This window comes from Scyliorhinus torazame, chromosome 1, assembly GCF_047496885.1.
Source record: "Scyliorhinus torazame isolate Kashiwa2021f chromosome 1, sScyTor2.1, whole genome shotgun sequence".
NCBI lineage: Eukaryota > Metazoa > Chordata > Chondrichthyes > Carcharhiniformes > Scyliorhinidae > Scyliorhinus > Scyliorhinus torazame.
In genome coordinates, this window is record NC_092707.1 from 392,148,991 (window position 1) to 392,169,954 (window position 20,964).

Genomic DNA, 20,964 nt, shown 5'->3' on the forward strand with positions numbered 1-20,964 from the left:
GCCATCCAGAATTGTTCCCTCTCCCTCCACCCAAGAGACCACCTCGGAGGAAAGCTCTGAGGAGACGACCATCAATGCGTCACATATATCATTCCCACTTCCAACAGCTCAGAGACACACGCCTCGGTGGGTGACATTAGTGGGCAGGCTTCTGGGGCACAATCTGGTGAGCACCACACAGTTGCTGATGAATATCAGGTGGAGGCAGGAACATCCAAGGCAGTCAGCAGTCGGAGGTCTCAGCTGAGTCCCAGTCAGATGCTGAGTCTCTGGACAGGATTAGCCCAGAGATGATGCAGATGATGATACAGAACCATGAGATTCAAGAGGAGATGTTAGCAACATTCCAGCGTGTGCATAGTCGATTGGAGGAGTCCCAAAGGCTACAGATGCGGAAGATGATGTCAGCAATGCCTGCCATCGAGGCCAACACTGCTAGAGTGGAGACCGCAGTGGAAAGCCTGGAGCATGACGTCCACGTCTTGAGTGGTGGTGCCCAAGGCATGGCCCAGTCTGCGACGACCATGGCTGACGGCCTCAACATCATGCCCCATGCTGAGCGACATGTCCCAGACGCACATCATCAGTGTTGAGGCACTGCAGGTCCAGTCACCGACAACAATCAACAAGGGTACTGACACCATGGTGCAGACAATGGGGAGCCGCCAGGACTGGCAGAGCCTGATAACTCAGAGGCCTCTGTAATACACTCCAGCTGCCCCTCCGTCCCATGGAGACCCCCAGGGCCCTAAGGGCACCGTCAGGGAAGAGAAAGCATAGAAACATAGAAAATAGGAGGAGTCCATTCGGCCCTTCGAGTCCGCTCCACCATTCATTATGATCATGGCTGATCATCCAACTCAATAACCTCATTCCACTTTTCCCCCATATCCTTTGATCCCCTTTACCCTAAATGCTACAACTGCTTCTTGAAAACATAAATGTTTTGGCTTCAACTACTTCCTGTGGTAACGAATTCCACAGGCCGACCACTCTCTGGGTGAAGACATTTCTCCTCTTCTCTGTCCTAAATGGTCTACCCTTTATCCTCAGACTGTGACCCTGGTTCTAGCCACACCCACATCAGGAATATCCTTCTTGCATCTGCCCTGTCTAGACCTGTTAGAATTTTATAGATTTCTATGAGATCCCCCTCATTCTTCTGATCTCCAGTGAATATAATCCTAACCGATTCAATCTCTCCCCATACGTCAATCCTGCCAACCCAGGAATCAGTCTAATAAACCTTCACTGCACTCCCTCTAGAGCAAGAACATCCTTCCTCAGATAAGGAGACCAAAATTGCACACAATATTCCAGGTGTGGTCTCACCAAGACCTTGTATAATTGCAGCAAGATATCCCTGCCCCTATACTCAAACGTTCTCGCTATGAAGACCAAGATACCATTTGCCTTCTTTACCGCCTGCTGCACCTGCATGCTTACCTTCAGTAACTGGTGTACGAGGACACCCAGGTCTCATTGCACATTCCCCTTTCCTAATTTATGGCCATTCAGATAATAATCTGCCGTCTCGTTTTTACTACCAAAGTGGATAACCTCGCAATTCTCCAAATTACACTGCAACCCGGGGCTTGCCACCAAGGAGACGACGAGTGTCCCGAATCCCCTCCTCCAGCGCATCTCAAGGGCAGCAGGCAGAACAGGGTGGCATGGCGACGCCACTGAAACTGCCAAGTCGACTGAGGTCATCCGCCAAGGGACAACAATGCATACCACATGGCGCGGAAAGCAGCAGGCTGCCTCCACCACTGATGTGCATCCTGGGCACACATCGAGATCAGACCACGAAAGATCAAGAAGAGAGATGATCACCGAGTGATCATAGGGGTGGGAGGCACCATCTGCAGCCAGGGGGCATGGAAATGTCAAATGTGCGCAATTAAAACACCGGATACATATGAAGCCCCTGTCACGTTAATCTTCACAGAGGGCCTGTCTGCAAATCCTCCCCCAACCCCCTACCCCCAGGCACTGTGGTGCAAAATCAAACAGTCCTGATGCAGACCCCGTTCAGAGGATGGGTGTGAGCGCGCTGTCAGCAGAAAGACAGGAGTCAGACTTTACCAAAAACTGAGGGGCACCAGAGTTAACCTCACAGCGAGTGATCATCACTCTTTTGCCTTTTGTAATGACCCACAGACAGTCCCAACACAGACCCATCACCCTGAAGGGATGTTACAAATACCCTTGGAGGGTGGAACAAGAAAGTCGGGGGGGGGGGGATGGAAAGAGGTAAATGGGTGGGAAGGAGGGGAGCGTGGAGGGATTGGGGGGGTTGGAGGGATTCAGGGGAAATGAGGGAAGGAGGGATTGGGGAGGGAGGGGGGAGCTGATGGACAACAACTCACCCTATGAGAATCGGGTGAGCTGAGGGCCTCCTTGGTCCTCCGGGCATGTCGGACCGTTGCCAACACCTGTCCTCCATCCCTCCATCCTCCGGCTCCTCCTGCGGGTCCTTGCCAGGCTTGTCCTCCATCCCCTACTGGTCTAACTACTCCTCCTCCTCAGATGAGACCTCATGTCCCTCCTCCTCCAGCATGTCACTCCGCTGCTGTGGAGGTTGTGGAAGGCACAGCAGACCACCTCCAAGCGGGAGACCATCTTGGGGGGGGGGGTTTACGTACTGCAGTGCACCATCAGATCAGCCCGATGTACTGCTCAATGACAGCATGTGTGGCAACATGGGCCCCTTATATCAGGTCTCCGCCTTGGTGTGTGGCGTCTGCACTGATGTCATCAGTCAGGACCTCAGCGGGTACCCTCATCCCCCAAGAGCCAACCCGTCATCCTGAGGTGGTCCTCGAAGATGTAGGGGATCGCGGAGTGTCTCAGGATGTAGCGGCCATGCACGCTTCCTGGGAAGCGAGCACACATGCGCATGATCCGAAGGTGAAGGTCGCACACGAGTTGAACATTCAGGGAGTGGAACCCCTTCCTGCTAATGAAGGGCACTCCCTGATGCTCCAGCTCGCGCAAAGCGACATGCGTCATCAATGAGGCACGGTGGCACAGTGGTTAGCACTGTTGCCTCACAGCGCCAGAGACCCCGGTTCAATTCTGGCCTTTTGATTGTCTATGTGGAGTTTGCACGTTCTCCCCGTGTCAGCGTGGCTTTCCTCCGGGTGCTTCGGTTTCCTCCCACAATCCAAAAAAGTGTGGTTAGGTGGATTGGCCATTCTAATTTGTCCCTTAGTGTCCAAAAATTAGATTAGGTTGGATTAAGATTTATTGTCACGTGTACTGAGGTACAGTGAAAAGTATTGTGCTGCGTACAGTCCAGGCAGATTGCTCCATACATGAAAACATAAGACATATGATAAATAAATGATGATATATAATGAAAATACATAAACATAGACAGCGGGTGAAGTATACGGTAAATAGTGCTGCAACTGTAGAGATGATGCATAGAAGATCAGTTCAGTCCATAAGATCAGGTTCAGACCCTAAGAGGGTCTTTCAGGAGTCTGGTAACAGTGTGGAAGCAGCTGTTTTTGAATCTATTGTGAGCATGCCCTTGAGCTGCATGCTGGAAAATGGAGTGGGCTACTCCTCTCCTCAGTTCCCCTCAGCAGCCATTGCGCTAGCTTCACGTTTTTAAAAAGGAGCACCAAACGACGCTCACGTGCTTTCTTGCTGGGGAGCCGGTTAATTCCAGAGAGGCCACTGCATTCGACTTCAATCTCGCAAATGAGATGGAAAAGAATGCAAATGAGGGTTAATGATATGCTCGCCATATTTAGTATGATCCGAAACTTGCCATCGGGAGCGGGCCGGTTAGATAGCAAAACTGATTCTCACCTGGCGCAAATCTCAATTTTGGCCTTTCCCGCTATTTACTCACAGCGCCTCGATCTGTGCCGGGCGAAACGCGGTGTTTATATTGCACCCGTTGCTCCTGGGTTGTATGACTCTGTGATTCTAAGAATGGCCACTTGGGTGAAGAAGCAGAGAGTGCATACAGTCCGTGAAATGTTTTTTTATTCATTCATGGGTTGTGGCCTTCGGTAGCCTTTATTACCCATCCCTAATTTATTACCCATCCCCAATTGTCCTTGAGAAGGGGGTAATTGAGCTGCCTTCTTGAACCACTGCAGTCCTTGAGGTGAAGGTACACCCACAGTGCTGTTAGGGAGGGGCTCCCAGGACTTTGAGCCAGTGACAGCGAAGGAACGGCGATACATTTCCAAGTCAAGATGGTGAGTGATTTGGAGGGAAACTTACAAGATGGAGACGGTGGCATGGTGGTAATGTCATGTGACTAGTATTTCAGAGGCCCAGGCTAATGCTCTGAGGATATGGGATCAAATCCCACCATGGAAGTTTTAAAATTAATTTGTTTGTTAAAATCTGGAATTGAAAGTGTAACGTCGCAGACAAGTGACCACCCAAAAGCAATGACTGTAAAAAAGTTTCAACTTATTCACCTTATAATTTACAGTTCATACTCCCCGAAGGGTTGCCCACACCTGGGCCGTGGTACTTATGTCCCAGCAATCCTAGGAGAGGAAGGGTAGCCCCACCCCATCATCTGGGAAAATCATACTCGGGTGAAGCCACAGCGGCTCTGAGGTTGCAGATCCCTGGGCCTCCTGTCGGGCTGTAACAGAAAGCTAGGTGCAGTGATGAAACACTGTTGTAAAAACCCATCTAAGTTTGCAGATGATAAAAAGATCTGTAGAGGGACGGGTAGTATTATGGAAGCAGGGGGACTGCAGAAGGACCTGGACAGGCTAGGAGAGTCGGCAAAGAGGTGGCAGATGGAATACAATGTGGAAAAGTGAAAGGTTATGCACTGGGGCTGTTTAGCACAGGGCTAAATTGCTGACTTTGAAAGCAGACCAAGGCAGGCCAGCAGCGCGGTTCAATTCCCGTAACAGCATCCCCGAACAGGCGCCGGAATGTGGCGACTAGGGGCTTTTCACAGTAACTTCATTTGAAGCCTACTTGTGACAATAAGCGATTTTCATTTCATTTGGAAGGAGGCATGGAGGCATAGACTATTTTCTAAATGGGGAAATCCTTAGGAAATCAGAAGCACAAAGGGACTTGGGAGTCCTTGTTCAAGATTCTCTTAAAGTTAACGTGCAGGCTCAGTCGGCAGTTAGGAAGGCAAATGTAATGTTAGCATTCATGGCGAGAGGGCTAGAGTACAAGAGCAGGGATGTACTTCTGAGGCTATATAAGGCTCTGGTCAGACCCCATTTGGAGTATTGTGAGCAGTTTTGGGCCCCGTATCTAAGGAAGGATGTGCTGGCCTTGGAAAGGGTCCAGAGGAGGTTCACAAGAATGATCCCTGGAATGAAGAGCTTGTCGTATGAGGAATGGTTGAGGACTTTGGGTCTGTACTCGTTGGAGGAAGGATCTTATTGAAACTTACAGGATACTGCGGGGCCTGGATAGAGTGGACGTGGAGAGGATGTTTCCACTTGTAGGAAAAGCTAGAACCAGAGGACACAATCTCAGACTAAAGGGACGATCCTTTCAAACAGAGATGAGGAGGAATTTCTTCAGCCAGAGGGTGGTGAATCTGTGGAACACTTTGCCGCAGAAGGCTGTGGAGGCCAAATCACTGAGTGTCCTTAAGACGGAGATAGTTAGGTTCATGATTAATCAGGGGTTATGGGGAGAAGGCAGGAGAATGGGGATGAGAAAAATATCAGCCATGATTGAATGGCGGAGCAGACTCGATGGGCCAGATGGCCTAATTCTGCTCATTTGTCTTATCTGGTTCACTAATATCTTTTCGGGAAGGAAACCTGCCACCATTACCTGGTCTGGCCTACATCTGACTCCAGACCCATTGCTCTCTGAAATGGCCTCTCAGTTCAAGGGCAGTTAGGGATGGGCATCGAATACTGAACTTGCCAATCTCGCACACATCCCATGAAAGAATACATTTTTAAAAATAGAGCAGGAAAAATATGGGAAAACTGGAAAATAAATGAGAAAAGTGCAATGCCGCACTGACATATCACAGCGTCTTCACTATACAGATAGTTTGTGTACGGTTTTGTAGAAGAGCAGATCACAAAGACCTACGCAAACCTGGAAACTTTGTGCAAGGTAAGAAATTAGAAAGATGGAACACCCGAGAAGCTTAACCCTCTTCTTCAAACCACTAAGTACACGATGGTTACTTAGATTCTGAGTCGTTATTTCCGTGGTTTTCTTAGTGGTCTGTTTAAATGAGCAAGTGACATCAGGGGAAAAGGCATGCTGGGATTGTGTGAGAAAAGCAAACTAATTTCAGCTCCCCTGATGTCTCCAATGATAAAACTGACCCCATTTAATGACCAAATTCCCCAAAGAGCAGCACATGCAGATTCATCCCACAGTTATTGACCTGGGGGTTCAAGTTGATGTGCATGCATGCGCACAATAGTTCCACATCTTTGCGTTGTCAGGCTAAGTAACTTCACTTGGTTCACTGAGGCTGTTATTTCTATCAGCAGTTATAAATACAAATTAGATCAAAAGCTCACTGCTCTCCATGAAACAGTGTCATCAGCCCTTACAACACTCAAAAGTATCGGCAGAAATCCTTACTTCGTTCAGTTAGAAGAATGCCATAAATGGACTGTCGAGCAGGACGGTAAACGATGGCTTGCCCAGGAAGTTCCGTATCCAACTCGTCTTCCAGAGTGTTGCTGCAATCCACCTCCCTAGCGTTCAGAATTTTGTAGACTGTGGAGCTTTCTGCTTTGATGTGCTTCTCCTTTGCAAACTTTGTAAATTAAAAAAAATCAGAACACAGACTTAATGAGAATACGATTAAGGATGTGGGCATCGTTGGCAAGGCTGGCATTGATTGCCCATTCCCTTGTTGTCCTTGAAGGGTGCTTTCTTGAGCTGCTTCAGCCCAAAGGGTGAAGGTGTGCCCAAGGTGCTGTTAGGGAGGGTGTTCCAGGATCTGTGTTCAGTGACAGTGAAGGAAGGGTGCTATATGCCCAGGTCAGACTAGAGTGTGACTTGGGTGAAAGTGTCTCCATGAACCTGCTCCTTTTTACAAATCATTCCTACCTGCCTGCTTGTTCACCACAGCTATTCTCTTGCAATAGTCCTGAAGACGTGCTCCAGAACTTGTAGCATTCCTAGCAAAGCTGTTTTAGTAAGCTGCAACACTGGCATCTACCCAGCAATGTGGTATGTCCTGTACACAAGAAACAGGGAAAATCCATACCGGGCAGTTACTACCCCATCAGTCTGCTCTCGAACATAAGCAAAGTGATGGAAGGAGTCATCAACAGTGCTATCAAGCGGCACTTACTCAGCAATAACCTGTTCACGGATGCCCAGTTTGGGTCCCACCAGGGTCACTGAGCTCCTGACCTCATTACAGCCTTGATTCAAACATGGGCAAAAGAGCTGAATGTCAGAGGCGAGGTGAGAGTGACTGCCCTTAACATCCAGGTAGCATTTGACTGAGTCTGACATCAAGGAGCACTGGCAAAACTGGAGTCACTGGGAATCAGGGGAAAGCTCTCCGCTGGTTGGAGTCATACCTGGCACAAAGCAAGATGGTTGTGGTGGTTAGGGGTCAATCATCTCAGCTCCAGTACATCATTGCAGGAGTTCCTCAGGGTAGTGTCCTAGGCCCAGTCATCTTCGGCTATTTCATCAATGATCTTTCTTCCATCATAAGATCAGAAGTGGGGATGTTTGCGGATGACTGCACAATGTTCAGCAACATTCGTGCCTCCTCAAGCATTCAAGCAGTCCATGTCCAAATGCAGTAAGACCTGGACAATATCCAAGCTTGGGCTGACAAGTGGCAAGTAACTTGCGCGCCTCATTAGTGCCAGACAATGACTATCTCCAATAAAAGAGGATCTAGCCATCACCACTTGACATTCAAAGGCATCAACATCTCTGATTCCCCACTATCAACATCCTAGGGGCTTACCATTGACCAGAAACTGAACTAGACAGGCCATATAAATACTGTAGCTACCAGAGCAGGCCAAAGGCTAGGAATCCTGTGGCAAGTAAAGGGTCCTTAGGCAGCACCTTCCAAACCAATACCATCTAGAAGGACAAGAGCAGCAGGTACCTGGGGACGGAACCATCTGGAGGTTCCCCTCCAAGTCACTCACCATCTTGACTTGAAAATATATCACAATTCCTTCACTGTCGTTGGGTCAAAATCCTGGAATTCCCTCCCTGACAACACTGTGAGTGTACCTGCACTTCAGAGATTGCAGCGGTTTAAGAAGGCAGTTCACCACCAACTTCCGAAGAGCAACTAAGGATGGGCAATACATGCTGGCCTAGCCAGCAACGCCCACATCCCGTTAATGAATAAATAAAATAAAAATAAGTTGTATCTCACACCCACCTCCATGGCCTCAGGATGTCCCAAAGCACTTTACAGCCAATTACACCCTCTGCAAGGGTAGTTACTGTTGTATAAAGGAAACAGAGCAGAACTAGATTTCACACTACAGGAGCTGTTTTCAGTGATGTTGGTTGAGGGATGAAAAGTTAACCTAGGTGATGATCATGTCTGCAGATTTCAACCCATGGATTTCTGCCTGACAGTCCAGAAGCTGATCCCAGAAAGGTGCACATGTTAATGAATGCCAACTGAAGTGCTATGATCAAGATCCACAATTCTTAGACTGAGCACCAACAACGCAATGAGACAATATGGATTCAGTGCATTTTATCACATTTTGTTTAACACTGATGAATAGGGTTACAAGATCCCAACATGCAAACGCAATTCACTTCTAACTTGAGATAACAATAAAAATCAATTGACAAAATCATATTGGTCACCCAACTAAAACACTGTTACTGCCTACTGAGGGTCACTGGTTATTAGTGGTCTACTTGAATAAACTATTCTATTCCAATCACCATGCTCCATTAAAACTATTCTTCCACCAAAGACTCATTCCAAGCTTCATTTGTTTCGTAGAACTTACAGTGCAGGAGACCATTCGGCCCATCGAGTCTACACCGGCCCCTGCAAGAGCACCCTATTAAGCCCACACCTCCACCCTAACCCCGTAATCCAGCAACCCCACCTAACGCTTAGACTACGGGGCAATTTAGCGTGACCAATCCACCTAACCCGCGCATCTTTCGACTGTGAGAGGAAACCGGAGCTCCCGGAGGAAACTCACGCAGAGCCGGGGAGAACGTGCAGACTCTGCACAGACAGTGACCCAAGCCGGGCATCGAACCTGGGACCCTGGAGCTGTGAAGCAACAGTGCTAACCACTGTGTTACCATGCCGCCCAATACACAGAAGTAATTAACAGAAAATTTGATTAGGTGGCGGCTTTTCTGAGGTTTAACTTCAAATCTTGCCGGCTCTCCTCTGTCTACTAGATGTGAGGGTCATTGAACAGTTCTGGGTGGGTGTGGGTCCAGTAATTTGGCAATCTCACTCAGAGGCGTGGGAAAAAGCACACACAGTTGGGGTGCTCTTTTAAGTTTGATGTCGAGGCACATTGTTGAGGGAACTTGTTTGCTGTGCCTGATCTGGGAGTGTCAGCATTAAGCCCTTGCAGCTCACAGATAACATGAGTTATATATAGATCTACGTCTCCACTCTGCCTGCCAATTTTCTCCCAGTGGAGGAAGCAATTCTGCATCAATGCAACATTACCACTTCCCACATTAACCATCCTCGTCAAACAGGCTTTTTGACCATAATTTTAAAATCCGTTAACAGGATGTGGGCAAAGCTTGCATATATTTCCCATCCCTAGCTGGGAAAGGTGGTGGGCTTTCTCTTTAACCCACTGCAGTTCCTTGCGATGCTTTTGTTCCCGTGATAGTGTCAAATAGGGAATTACTCGGGGACATTGGCCCAGTGACAACAGAAAAATGCCCAAGTTGAGGGTTGTGTGTAACATTGATGGGAACCTGGAAGTTACAGAATTTCCACAATATTGCTACTCTCAATTTTCTCACTGGTAGAGATCATGGGGTAGGAACCACAATTGCAGTAATACTGGTGAGTTGCTGCAGTGCAACCCTCCATTTTTTAGATGTAATGTCAAACCAAGGCCCTGGCTACCGTTTCACGTCAATGTAAAAACTTTTACAGCACTAATTGAAGGGCAGCAAGGAGGTTATCCCCGGCAAATATTTACCTCTCACCTAACATGACCAAAGCAGGTTATCCAAGTTATGGCGGTTTCTAGGAGCTTGCTGTGTGCAAATTGCCTGCCACCTTTTCTACTTTACAACAGTGAGTGCACTTCAAAAGGGCTTCACTGGCCGTAAAGCAGTTTGGGACATGAAAGGGGCTATATAAATGCACGAGGACGGATACAAAACAGAGTCCATTGTGCCAAAATGAAGCCAGTTTGCACTGTGGTCCCTCAGCTCGTAAAAACAGGGTTGGAATTGCCAAACTCATTTCAGCCAAGGCAGTCAGAACATTTGACTTTGAGCTGGATATAATCCTGGGTCCCAAAGGCGAAATGGCCTATACTAATTCATTACATCAAACTGTCCCCAACGAAACGTCTCCAAATTAAGGCGCTGTTGGTTAAATATGTTCCATAGCTCTCTCAAGTATTTTCTCTCATCCTCAACTATGTCACAAAAGTGATTTGAATTTAATAATAGTGACTATTTCCTACACTTGCTATCCTAATGGCTTAGATGCTGCCAACACACCAATGCTTTCCATCGAGTACATGTTACGAACCTTACTAAAATTTAGATGACGAGTTATATACACACACCTGCAAAATACTTTGAGCTGGGCCCGTGGCATTTTCATGTTGGTCTGCCCCTGGAGGTGTTCCACTTTTTGGAAGCCAGGGTGAGTACTGGCCAGGCAGTAGGTAGGATCTCACACCCACCTCCAATAAACTTTCACTTGAAGCGTGTTGTATGTTACTTTCCACCTCTTTCAATCCATCATGAGACCGGGAAATGCCGGAGATATAATGTGCCACTGCCGCGACCACCTCCTTCCTCTGCCTCGCTCTTGAGTCACTTGGTAAGTACCTAGCCAAGCACCGGTGCTTCAGTCCTTCCACTGCCTGTTCTGGCACCACATCATTGCTGAGAAGACATGCCAAAAGTGGCAGGTCCGTCTGCTGCAGGCAGAGGATGCGGCAGAGACTTTCTCGGGAGTACATGACAGTGGTCAGCTTGCCTAGTTGCAGCTTGTTCACTGAGATATATGGCACAGTGTCATAAATGAGGAAATCTGTGTCCTGGCCCAGAATTGCCATACAACCATTTTCCCTGGCATAGTTGGCGATTTCATAATCTGCCTCCTTCAGGGAGCTTATGGTGTCCAAGCCCATGGACTTCAAGGCAAAGCGAGTGAATGTGGCCAGCCCAGAGGGAATGTAGAACATGTTTCTTCCTGGTTGGCATCCATTTGCCTTGATATACTGAAAGATGTTTGCTATTTCTGTGTTGTTCCTCAGCCGCCGTTTGATCCACTCATGCCTTTTCTTCTGTTCGATTACCCCATCAAAGAAAAACACCAACCTGATGTCAATGGCTGAAAAAGCATCCACAAAGGTGTTCAGGCTCTGCATGTACTCGCGCCATTGCCCGCCATGCACCCAAGCCTCTGGGGTGTACCAGAACCGCAGACATCCCATGGCATCCACCACCAATACAGGAGGAGATTCAGGATGGGAATGCTGGTGCTGCTTTGCCATCTCCTTCAAATTCACCCACATGCTTGCTTGTGGGCAGGCGTGATCCACGAACCCCTGGAGGCCCTTCACACCCATTGCCGCCGTCAGCTAATAAACCCTAAAAAATAACATCTGCAGTCTGTAGAGAAAGGAAGGAAAATAACCATCAAATGTAGGGAAAGAAAACTCACTCTCGTGTCACACACTTCAGATTCCAAGGTGTTTCACAGCGAATGAATTGCATTCAAAACCTAGCCATTGTTGTTTTGTAGGTTAATGCTGTGGCCTGTGAGCACACAGCAAGTGTAAAATGAATGACCCAAATTTGCAGTGTTAGCTGAGAGGTAAATGTTAATAGATGCAAAGAGAACCCCCTACTTTTCTTTGAAAGAATTGTCGTGGGATCTTTTTGTCAGGCAGAGGGAGGCCTCAGTTCAAGGTTTTATAAGATTATTAGGCGTACAAACAGAATACTAACTTAAAATATAACTTTTGGATAAAAACTAACATCTAAGTTTATGATATATTCTTCCTTTTAGGATAGTAATGGAAAACTCTGAAAGAGGGCAGAGTTTGAAAAGATGCTACGGTAATGTGACAATGGGAAAATTATGTCCAGTTTCGAAGAGTTAACTCACCGCAACAATACCTTGGGACTGTCTGTGGGAATTTGGGAATTGTCTTTGTGTGAAAGTACAGAATTGAAATGTATAGGCCCCTCTATACACATATGGGGCTTTGAGATAAGAGATGGTCAAACGCAGATTGATATGAAACACTTATGAAATGGTGAGATGCTCGCATGAAAGATACCTGGTTGGTCAAGGGGTGAGGAACTTCAGTTACCTGGATAGACTGTGGGAATGGGGATTGTCTTCCTGGAGAAGGTTGGGAGGAGATTTGAGGTTTTAAAACTATGATGGGTCTGGGCAAGTAGATAGGGAGAAACTGTTCCCATTGGTGGAATGATTAAAAAGCAGGGCCTGGATTCTCCATTCTGGAGCCTAAGTGCTCCCACCAGCAGAGAATCGCTCCTGGTCTCCACTGGTACTAGGAGTGGGGCCCGGTATGCAAATTTATCTCATTTACCATGCTAATTTATGCACGGGGAAGAGTCTGCCAGGTTCCGTTGCATTCCCGGTTATGAGCCGCCACTTTGAGCAGGCGGCCCTGAAACCAAGGTCTGATGGTGGGACCCCGCCCCCCGGGTGGTCTGATGGGGTGGAGTGGTGTCTCTGATGGTGGTGTCTCTGTCGGGCACCTCTGATAGGGGGGGGGTCGGTGGGGGAGGTCGGGTCAGCTTCATGCGTGCGTGCTGTGGGGGGGGGGGGTAACTCGTTATTCCCATGATAGGGGGAGGTTCATATGCTTCAGTTTAGGGCCTACACGGAGTGGAGGCGGGGCTCAGTACACTTCTAGCTGAACAAGAACAAGCCACGTTGAATGGGAGGCAGTGGTGTAGTGGTATTGTCACTGGACTGGTAAACCAGAGACCCAGAGTACTGCTCTGGGGATCCAGGTTCAAATCCCACCACTGCAGATGGTGAAATTTGAATTCAACAAAAGTCTGGAATTAAAAGTCTAATGATGACCATGAAACCACTGCCGACTGTCGTAAAAACGCATCTTGTTCACTAATGTCCTTTAGGAAAGGAAATCTGCCTTCTTTACCCGGTCTGGCCTACATGTGACTCCAGACCCACTGCAACATAGTTGACTCTTTAACTGCTCAAGGGCAATTAGGGATGGGCAATAAGTGCTGGCCCAGCCGGCGACACTTACGTCCCATGATCAAATCAACAAAAGGAATGCTTTTGCACCAATTTTATGCCTGGAAAAATGGGGGGGGCACGGCCATTAAATTTCAGTAAGAAGTCTTACAACACCAGGTTAAAGTCCAACAGGTTTGTTTCAAACACTAGCTTTCGGAGCACTGCTCCTTCCTCAGGTGAATGGTGACTTCTTACTGTGCTCACCCCAGTCCAACGCCGGCATCTCCACAGCATTAAATTTCTAGACCACGTGCTGTGGCAGTATACATACTCTTACTGCTATTTCATTTGGTGTTTCAGGTGAACATCTTAACATGTTTTCAGTCAACAACTAATTTCAAAGCCTATCTTTTACAACAATATCAGTTTGGAATAGACATACCTCATTATTATAAACCTTAAAAGACTAATGTTCAGATTCTGAATACTTGAATTCCTAAACAGTCAGTGTCTGTGACATCAATTCCTGATATGATATACCCAGAGCAAGACAATATAGTTAGATCTAGGGCACACGTCTAGCGGAAGGTCTCATCCATTAATTGTGCTGCCAACAACACTTTAAGCTGTGACTTTTGTATTACATTACACAGCAGGGCTGTAACAAGGGAATTTTCAGTATGTGTGCTGCAGACCAATTTTACTGATTGCTTGGCAGTCAGAGGTTACTCTCTATATAACCACTATGGACTAGGGATGGGATGAGAGGGGGAGGAGAGGAGACATCCACTTTGAGTAACATAGGGACAATTATTGTATTATGTTTCATGCATTCAGTTAAATCCTCAAGAGTACAGAAATTTCCATGAAAGCGCTTGCTGTAAATCACCTGCTGTTTGCCAAAATTGCTCTCACCAGGAAGTCCTATTTGCATTGTCACTAACCTGGTCCCCAAACTAATTATCAAAGTTGGAGAAAGGCATCAATGCCTGCACTCACCTCATGTTAACAATGCAAAACAAGAGCCGACAAATGTAAGAAATTCATCTTCACTGGCCTTCGGGAGAGCTCGGAGCTGAAGGTGCTCAGGAACTCACTCTCACTGGCAACGTATATGGGGCTGGGAGCTGGGTCTCCGACCTCACAGTGTTCAATTCCGGGGACTGACGAGAAAACGTGGACCTTGCCTCTGACCTGCAGCAGGAAAATGGAAACATCAAACCCTGACTTCAGAGGTGGTATCACAAAGCAAACTGCGGCACGGTAGCACAGTGGTTAGCACTGTTGCTTCACAGCGCCAGGGTCCCGGGTTAATTCCTGCTTGGGTCACTGTCTGTGTGCAGTCTGCACGTTCTCCCCGTCTCTGTGTGGAGTTCCTCCGGGCGCTGTGGTTTCCTTCCACAAGTCCCGAAAGACGTGCTTGTTAGGTGAATTGGACATTCTGAATTCTCCCTCTGTGTACCCAAACAGGCGCCGGAATGTGGCGACTAGGGGATTTTCACAGTAACTGCATTGCAGTGTAAATGTAAGTCTACTTGTGACAATAATAAAGATTATTATTATAGACAGTGCAACATTAAGAAATTGGCCCAACCCGATTTGAAGCTTGTCTCCATAAATGTAAGCTCATCCAGAACTCTACTGCCTATTCCTAACTCACACCCAATCCCATTCACTCATTGTCCCTTGGAACGTCTCAGCGTTTAAATTCTCAACCTTATTTTCAAATCCCTACTTGGCCTTGCCACCCCTCTTCAACCTCACTATCCTGCGACATAACTGCCCACCTTCAATTCTGGCCTCATTCAGCATCCCCAGTTTTGATTGCTCGATCACTGAGGGTGGCCATGCCTTCAGCTGCTGAAACCTTAAGCTCTGTAAGTCCCTACCTAAACCTTTCCACCTCTCTCTCCCTTAAGACAGCCCTTAAAACATATCATTTTAAATAAACGTTTGGTCATTTGCCCTATAATCTCCTTACGTGGCTCAGTGTCAAATTTCATTTGATAACACTCCTGTGAAGTGCCTTGAGGCATTTTACTATGTTAAAGGTGCTATATAAATGCCAGCTGTTGTAGCTGTTGTGAAAGCTATCTTGCTGCAGTTTGAGAGCATTTTCTCCCTGTGCATTTCGGACTACTTGTTTGGAACACACTGCACATTAGTGAAGGCTCCACTTTTGCACATTCTTTGGGAAGGGGCAGGGTAGGGTGAGAGGTTGGTGGTGGTGGGGGGGGGGGGGTGAATAGAACATTACTGGGACCCCTGAATGATGGTTTGTCCCATTCCATCCCCTACTTGCTTAATGTTTGTGACCCCACACACACACAATCTTCAGACTGATGGAAGAAGTTGTTCCATTACAATGGAGCTAAAGCTGTATACAAAATGGGTTAATTTGAGTAATTCTACTTTTTAAGTAAAGAAGCCCATTAAGAGAAGTAAACTGTACTGAAAAGTGTGCGAATGGATTTGGGAATTCCCATGATATCTCCACTGAGCAACGCTGTAAAATTCACTTGCATTATATTAATATCGACTCAATATTGACTCTTCGTGTGCAGCCAGCTGTTTCCACGGAGAAGCTGTCATCCAGAATTTCACGGTCAGTCTTACTCGTATCACTCATTTCCATGGATTAATTTCATGTGTTTGTACAAATTTTGCTACAAACCCTGAAACAGATATCAGGCAATCGAGTTGTGGTTTAACCCAAATCATCACGGCATTGTCCTTTTTTTATTATCTTCTTTTCTATAATACCAGATGTATGCTATGTTATTTTAAGCTGGTCAGGGATAGTGTTATACTGATAATGCCCGCTGGGAAAGGAAGAGGGAAGCCAGTCAGCCTCACATTGTGGACAACATATTCATCGTAAGAAACCGAATACTGGACCAGCACAAGAACAAAACTGGTTTAATGTCTTTACCAGGGACTACTTCCCCTCCCAGTCCTTTCAGCATGTCTGTGACCGTCAGCTTCTTCCCCCCATCACCTCTAACACATGCTATCCTCTCTCACTTGGTGACGTATGTTGTACCAAATCATGTGTCCGTTCCTCCCTATGTAAACACCTTCAGACTGGTTTTTCATCTCAACCACGGCATCGAGACGAACTGATAAATTTCACTCAATGGCATTCTGTCCAACAATCATGGTGCAACGCCCTTCCTCATTCAGCTCAATCGCTTTGTCACTTTCAGGATGGTCAACCACAGCATCCCATGAGTACTTGCATGTGGAGGTATGCCGGATGGGAACTGGGGGGGGGGGAGGGGATTTGTGAGCAGAGTGCCTGCGTCTTAGGAACACCAATGCTTCAAATTTACACCTTTCCTTGAATTGTGAGGTAAAGGCCAAATTTGCTGGTGATATCAAAATAGAAAAGGCAGTAGAATTGGAGGAGGCACCTCAAAAATTATAGAAAACGGTGGACAAAAAACATATGTGGACAGAACAATGGCAGACAATATTTAACACAGGGAGAGCAAAGCACTGCAGATAGCTTCTAAGGACCACGCACAGATATAGCAAAGGAAAAGTCAGAAAAAAACACAAGAGCCCCAACACTCAACATGCCCAAGCAATGTCAAGCAACAATCAACAATGCCAAGGAAATGTTGAAATCTCCCATCAAAAGTTCAGACCTGCAATCAGAGCAGCAGATAGGTATGAAATATTACCTTGCAGGAGTAGGACTGAGTAAACAGGAACAAACTAGAGAGAAAAAAAATAAAGAATTTAGGACTGATATCAGCTTCATACAAGTAGTCACCAACACTTAGTCTGACTTCCAGAAGTAGACACAAGATCTGGATGAACATGGTAGGTTTTGAGGAAGCTTTCAAAGATGCCAAATACGCTTTCTCAAGTCCCATTCGGGGAATTTTGGGGTTTGAATACAAACATCTAGGCATGGTGGCACAGTGGTTAGCACTGCTACCCCACAGCATCAGGGACCTGGGCTCGCTTCTGACCTTGGGTGACTGTGTGGAGTTTGCATGTTCTCCTCGTGTCTGTGTGAATTCCCTCTGGATGCTCCAGTTTCCTCTCACAGTCCAAAGATGTACAGGTTAGGCGGATTGGCTGTGCTAAATTGCCCCTCAGTGTCCAAAGGTTAGATGGGGTTACGGGGATGGGGCAGGGGTGTGGTAGGGTGCTTTTTCAGAGGGACAGTGCAGACTCAATGGGGCGAATGGCCTCCATCTGCACAGTAGGCATTCTATGACATCCCAGTGTAGTACTGAGAGAATACTGCACTGATGGAGGTGCTGCCTTTTGGAAGAGAAGTTAAACTCAGGCACCATCTGCCTGCTTGGGTGGATGTAAGATATCCTGTGGCACCATTTCAAAGAAGGGCAGAGAAGTTATCAGCAGTATCCTGGAGATTTTTTTTAAAATATCCCTCAGTCAACATCAGTAAAACAGATTGCTCATTATCAGATTGCTGTTTGTTTGAGCTCGCTGTGTGCAAATTGGCTGCTGTGTCTCCAACAACAGTGGCTACAGTTCAAAAAGTACTTCATTGGCTGTAAAGTATTTTGAAAAGTCCGGTGTTTGTGAAGTGTTATATAAATGCAAGTCGTTCTTTATTGTATAAATTGAAAATGTACTTAGCTTCCCTAATTTCTTTATATATCTCAACAATTTCATTCCTGGCTTTTCTTTTTCACTCTTTTGCTCTTTCTATGCACACTGATAATAACAATGATCTTTATTATTGTCACAAGTAGGCTTACATTAACACTTCAATGAAGTTACTGTGAAATCCTCTAGTCGCCACATTTCGGCACCTGTTCAGGTACACAGAGGGAGAATTCAGAATGTCCAATTCAGCTAACAAGCACGTCTTTCGGGACTTGTGGGAGGAAACCGGAGCACCCGGAGGAAACCCACACAGACACAGGGAGAACGTGCAGACTCCGCACAGACAGCGACCCAAGCCGAGAATCAAACCGGGGACCCTCTTAGCTGGGTTCAATAATCCATGTGATGGTTTGACGAATGTTTCATACAGGTGGAGGATCCCATCCGTGAATTTGGAAGAAATGGATCTACTCGCACGCTGCAAATGCTGTCATTGGCAGATCCCACCATCGGGAAGGACCGGAAAATCCTGCCCTATTTTCTCAACGGGTGAGAAAGACCCAGTAGTGTAATTATAGCAATGTTCCACTAATCTTTTTCTTGTGTCTGGGGTGAATGTTTGGAGCTGGGAACACAAAAATGGTTGTGGCTCCCTCATGAACAGTGACTGCGGCAGCAATTTGAGCTGATGGATTAAAAATGTCACACAAAAAGCTTCCAGTGTGATTTTGCCAACATCTCATGTGCCTTCAGTAACTATTGTGTTTCAGTATAACGATGCTTCATTTTTTTCAGCAATTATCATGGCTGGGACAGTGAAAAATTATTAAAACTGAAACAGTTGAGATGGGATATTGCATATATTTAAGAGATGCAGCAAAATGAGGAGTCAATCAAGACCCCTGGGGAAGGTAGCCTAGGTTTAATGCTCAAAATAGCTCAAAATACAGAAAGGATTACAGCGTCGCAGATAAAAGCTCTGACCCGAGGATGAGTTTAAAAATGTCCCAGCAAACATGAGTAAAACAAAAATTATGTAAATTCTGTAATATAAATGCACCCAGTGTAGACTCCCCTCCGGGGTTTCTCAATCGTTAGAAAATCCAAGATATTTTTCAGAGCAGATGTTCCAGTGACAATAACTACCTATTTTAATTAGGTCCAGGACTTCATTTTATTGCCCAAAATCGAGCTTCTGAGATCTGCAAAGACTCCACTTGGGCGTATGGACTGCTGGATCTTCACCAGCTTATGTACAAGGAATATTACACCATACAGTTACTATTGCTACTCCCAACAGCCATTCGCTGCAGCTGTACTTGATCCTGATCATGATGCTTAATTCTAGATAGTGTTTCACGGTTGGAGTGGGATTACAGAGTTGTCCCTTTCTCCTCAGCTTCTTTGCTGAAGGAGTTGATTCATTGATGAGGTACAATTCTGCAGGCACAAGGCCCGTACCTCCTGTATCTACTCAAGCGGCCATTTGTGTATTTACTTACTTAGTGAGCACTGACACACTCTGACATCCAAGGAGAAGCATGTCTTTCCTTCAGCTGATGTCCACACAGGTAAACTCCTAGCAGGAGCGGTTACCTTTGTTGACGAGACGTAATTTTTAAAAAGATTATTTCATGGGATGTGGGTGTCGTTGGCTGGACCAGCATTTATTGCCCATCCTTAATTGCCCTTGAGGGGGCATTTTAAGAGTCAACCACATTGCTGTGCGTCTGGAGTCATATGTAGGCAGATTTCCTTCCCTCATGGACATTAGTGAACCAGGTGGGTTTTTACAACGGTTTCATGGTCATTATTACACTTTTATTCCAGATTTTTATTCAAATTTCACCATCTGCCATGGTGGTATTTGAACCTAGGTCTCGGAATTACTAGTCCAGTGACAATACCATTATGCCAATGCCTCTCTTTATATTGTGGATGTGCATGGACTGGGTCTCTCATGTAATGATAGCAACAGTGGCAGTAATTTGAGCTGATGAATTAAGAACTTCACAAAAAGCTTCATGTGTGATGTTCAGCTTTACTTACTGGCATCAATTAAACCTTGTGGTAACATCGCATGTGCCTTAGGTAACTTAAGCTTGGCATGAGAAGTGGAATGCACTGTCTGAAAGGGTTGTGGAGGCAGATTCAATCGTGGCTTTCCGAGGGGAATTGGACAAGCACAGAAGGGGGAAGATTAAGGGCATAGGGGAGGCCCAGTGACTACTAAATTACTCTTGCAGTGAGCCAGCACATACATGTCGAGCCGAAGGGTCTCCTTTTGCAATGTGACCATCTTATTATTCTACAAGGGAGGCCATTTTGAATTGGGTTGAACTAGGAATGTGGCCCAGTCTTGGGTCGAGATCATCCGGTTGTTTGTGCTGGCGGGATCTTCCTTCCCATCAATGGCACCCCCGCCACTAGTTTCCCAGTGGTGCGGAGTGGATTCAATGGGAAATCCTATTGACAGTGGTGGGACCAGAAGATCCCGCTGCTGAGAAACACGCTGCAGGGAGGCCAGAGAACCTCAGCACTGAAGTCTGGTTCAATCCCACTTTAGAGTACTGTAGGTTCAGTTCTGAGTACCACATTTCTAGACATAGAGGTGTTTCCAGTTGTTGGGAAGACCAAAAACAGATACCATAAGTACAAGATGGTCACTATTAAGGGCAATAAGGAGTTCAGGAGGAACTTTTTATTATAGTGGTAAGAATGTAAAATAAACAAGGACGAAAGGAATAGAAGGACATGCTGACAGGGTTAGATAAGGTAGGACGAGAGGAGATTCACTAGATGTGTAGAAATCTCAAAGACAAGATGTCTTGCGATGGGAGGCATGGTGACAGTGGTTGGCACTGCTGCCTCACGGCGCCAGGGACCCGGGTTAGATTCTGCCTTTGGGTGACTGTGTGGTGTTTGCACTTTCTCCCCATGTCTACGTGGGTTTCATCCAACTCCCTCCACAATCCAAAGATGTGCAGGTTAGGTGGGGTTACAGGGGTAGA

At 46.5% G+C, this 20,964-nt stretch overlaps 2 protein-coding genes across 4 annotated transcripts in view; one reads left to right on the top strand and one right to left on the bottom strand.

The window, feature by feature from the left end:
• fam120b (family with sequence similarity 120 member B) overlaps positions 1-20,964 on the bottom strand; it is a 94,031-nt gene that overhangs the window by 69,059 nt on the left and 4,008 nt on the right. Inside the window, exons 2-5 of one of the 3 annotated variants that reach the window (XM_072513061.1) lie at positions 17,050-17,083; positions 14,363-14,557; positions 10,854-11,790; positions 6,574-6,751 (exon numbers count right to left, since the gene is read on the bottom strand). In XM_072513061.1, coding sequence (XP_072369162.1) covers positions 6,574-6,751; positions 10,854-11,747 — 1,072 coding nt within the window. In that variant the 5' untranslated portion in view covers positions 11,748-11,790; positions 14,363-14,557; positions 17,050-17,083. Of the gene's footprint in view, positions 1-6,573; positions 6,752-10,733; positions 11,791-14,362; positions 14,558-17,049; positions 17,084-20,964 lie in introns of all 3 variants that reach the window. The other 2 variants (XM_072513045.1, XM_072513053.1) reach the window with 2 other exon arrangements.
• Positions 16,942-20,964, top strand: part of dldh (dihydrolipoamide dehydrogenase) — a 32,726-nt gene continuing 28,703 nt past the window's right edge. Inside the window, exon 1 of the mRNA XM_072507348.1 lies at positions 16,942-17,035. Coding sequence (XP_072363449.1) covers positions 16,942-17,035 — 94 coding nt within the window. The remainder of the gene's footprint in view (positions 17,036-20,964) is intronic.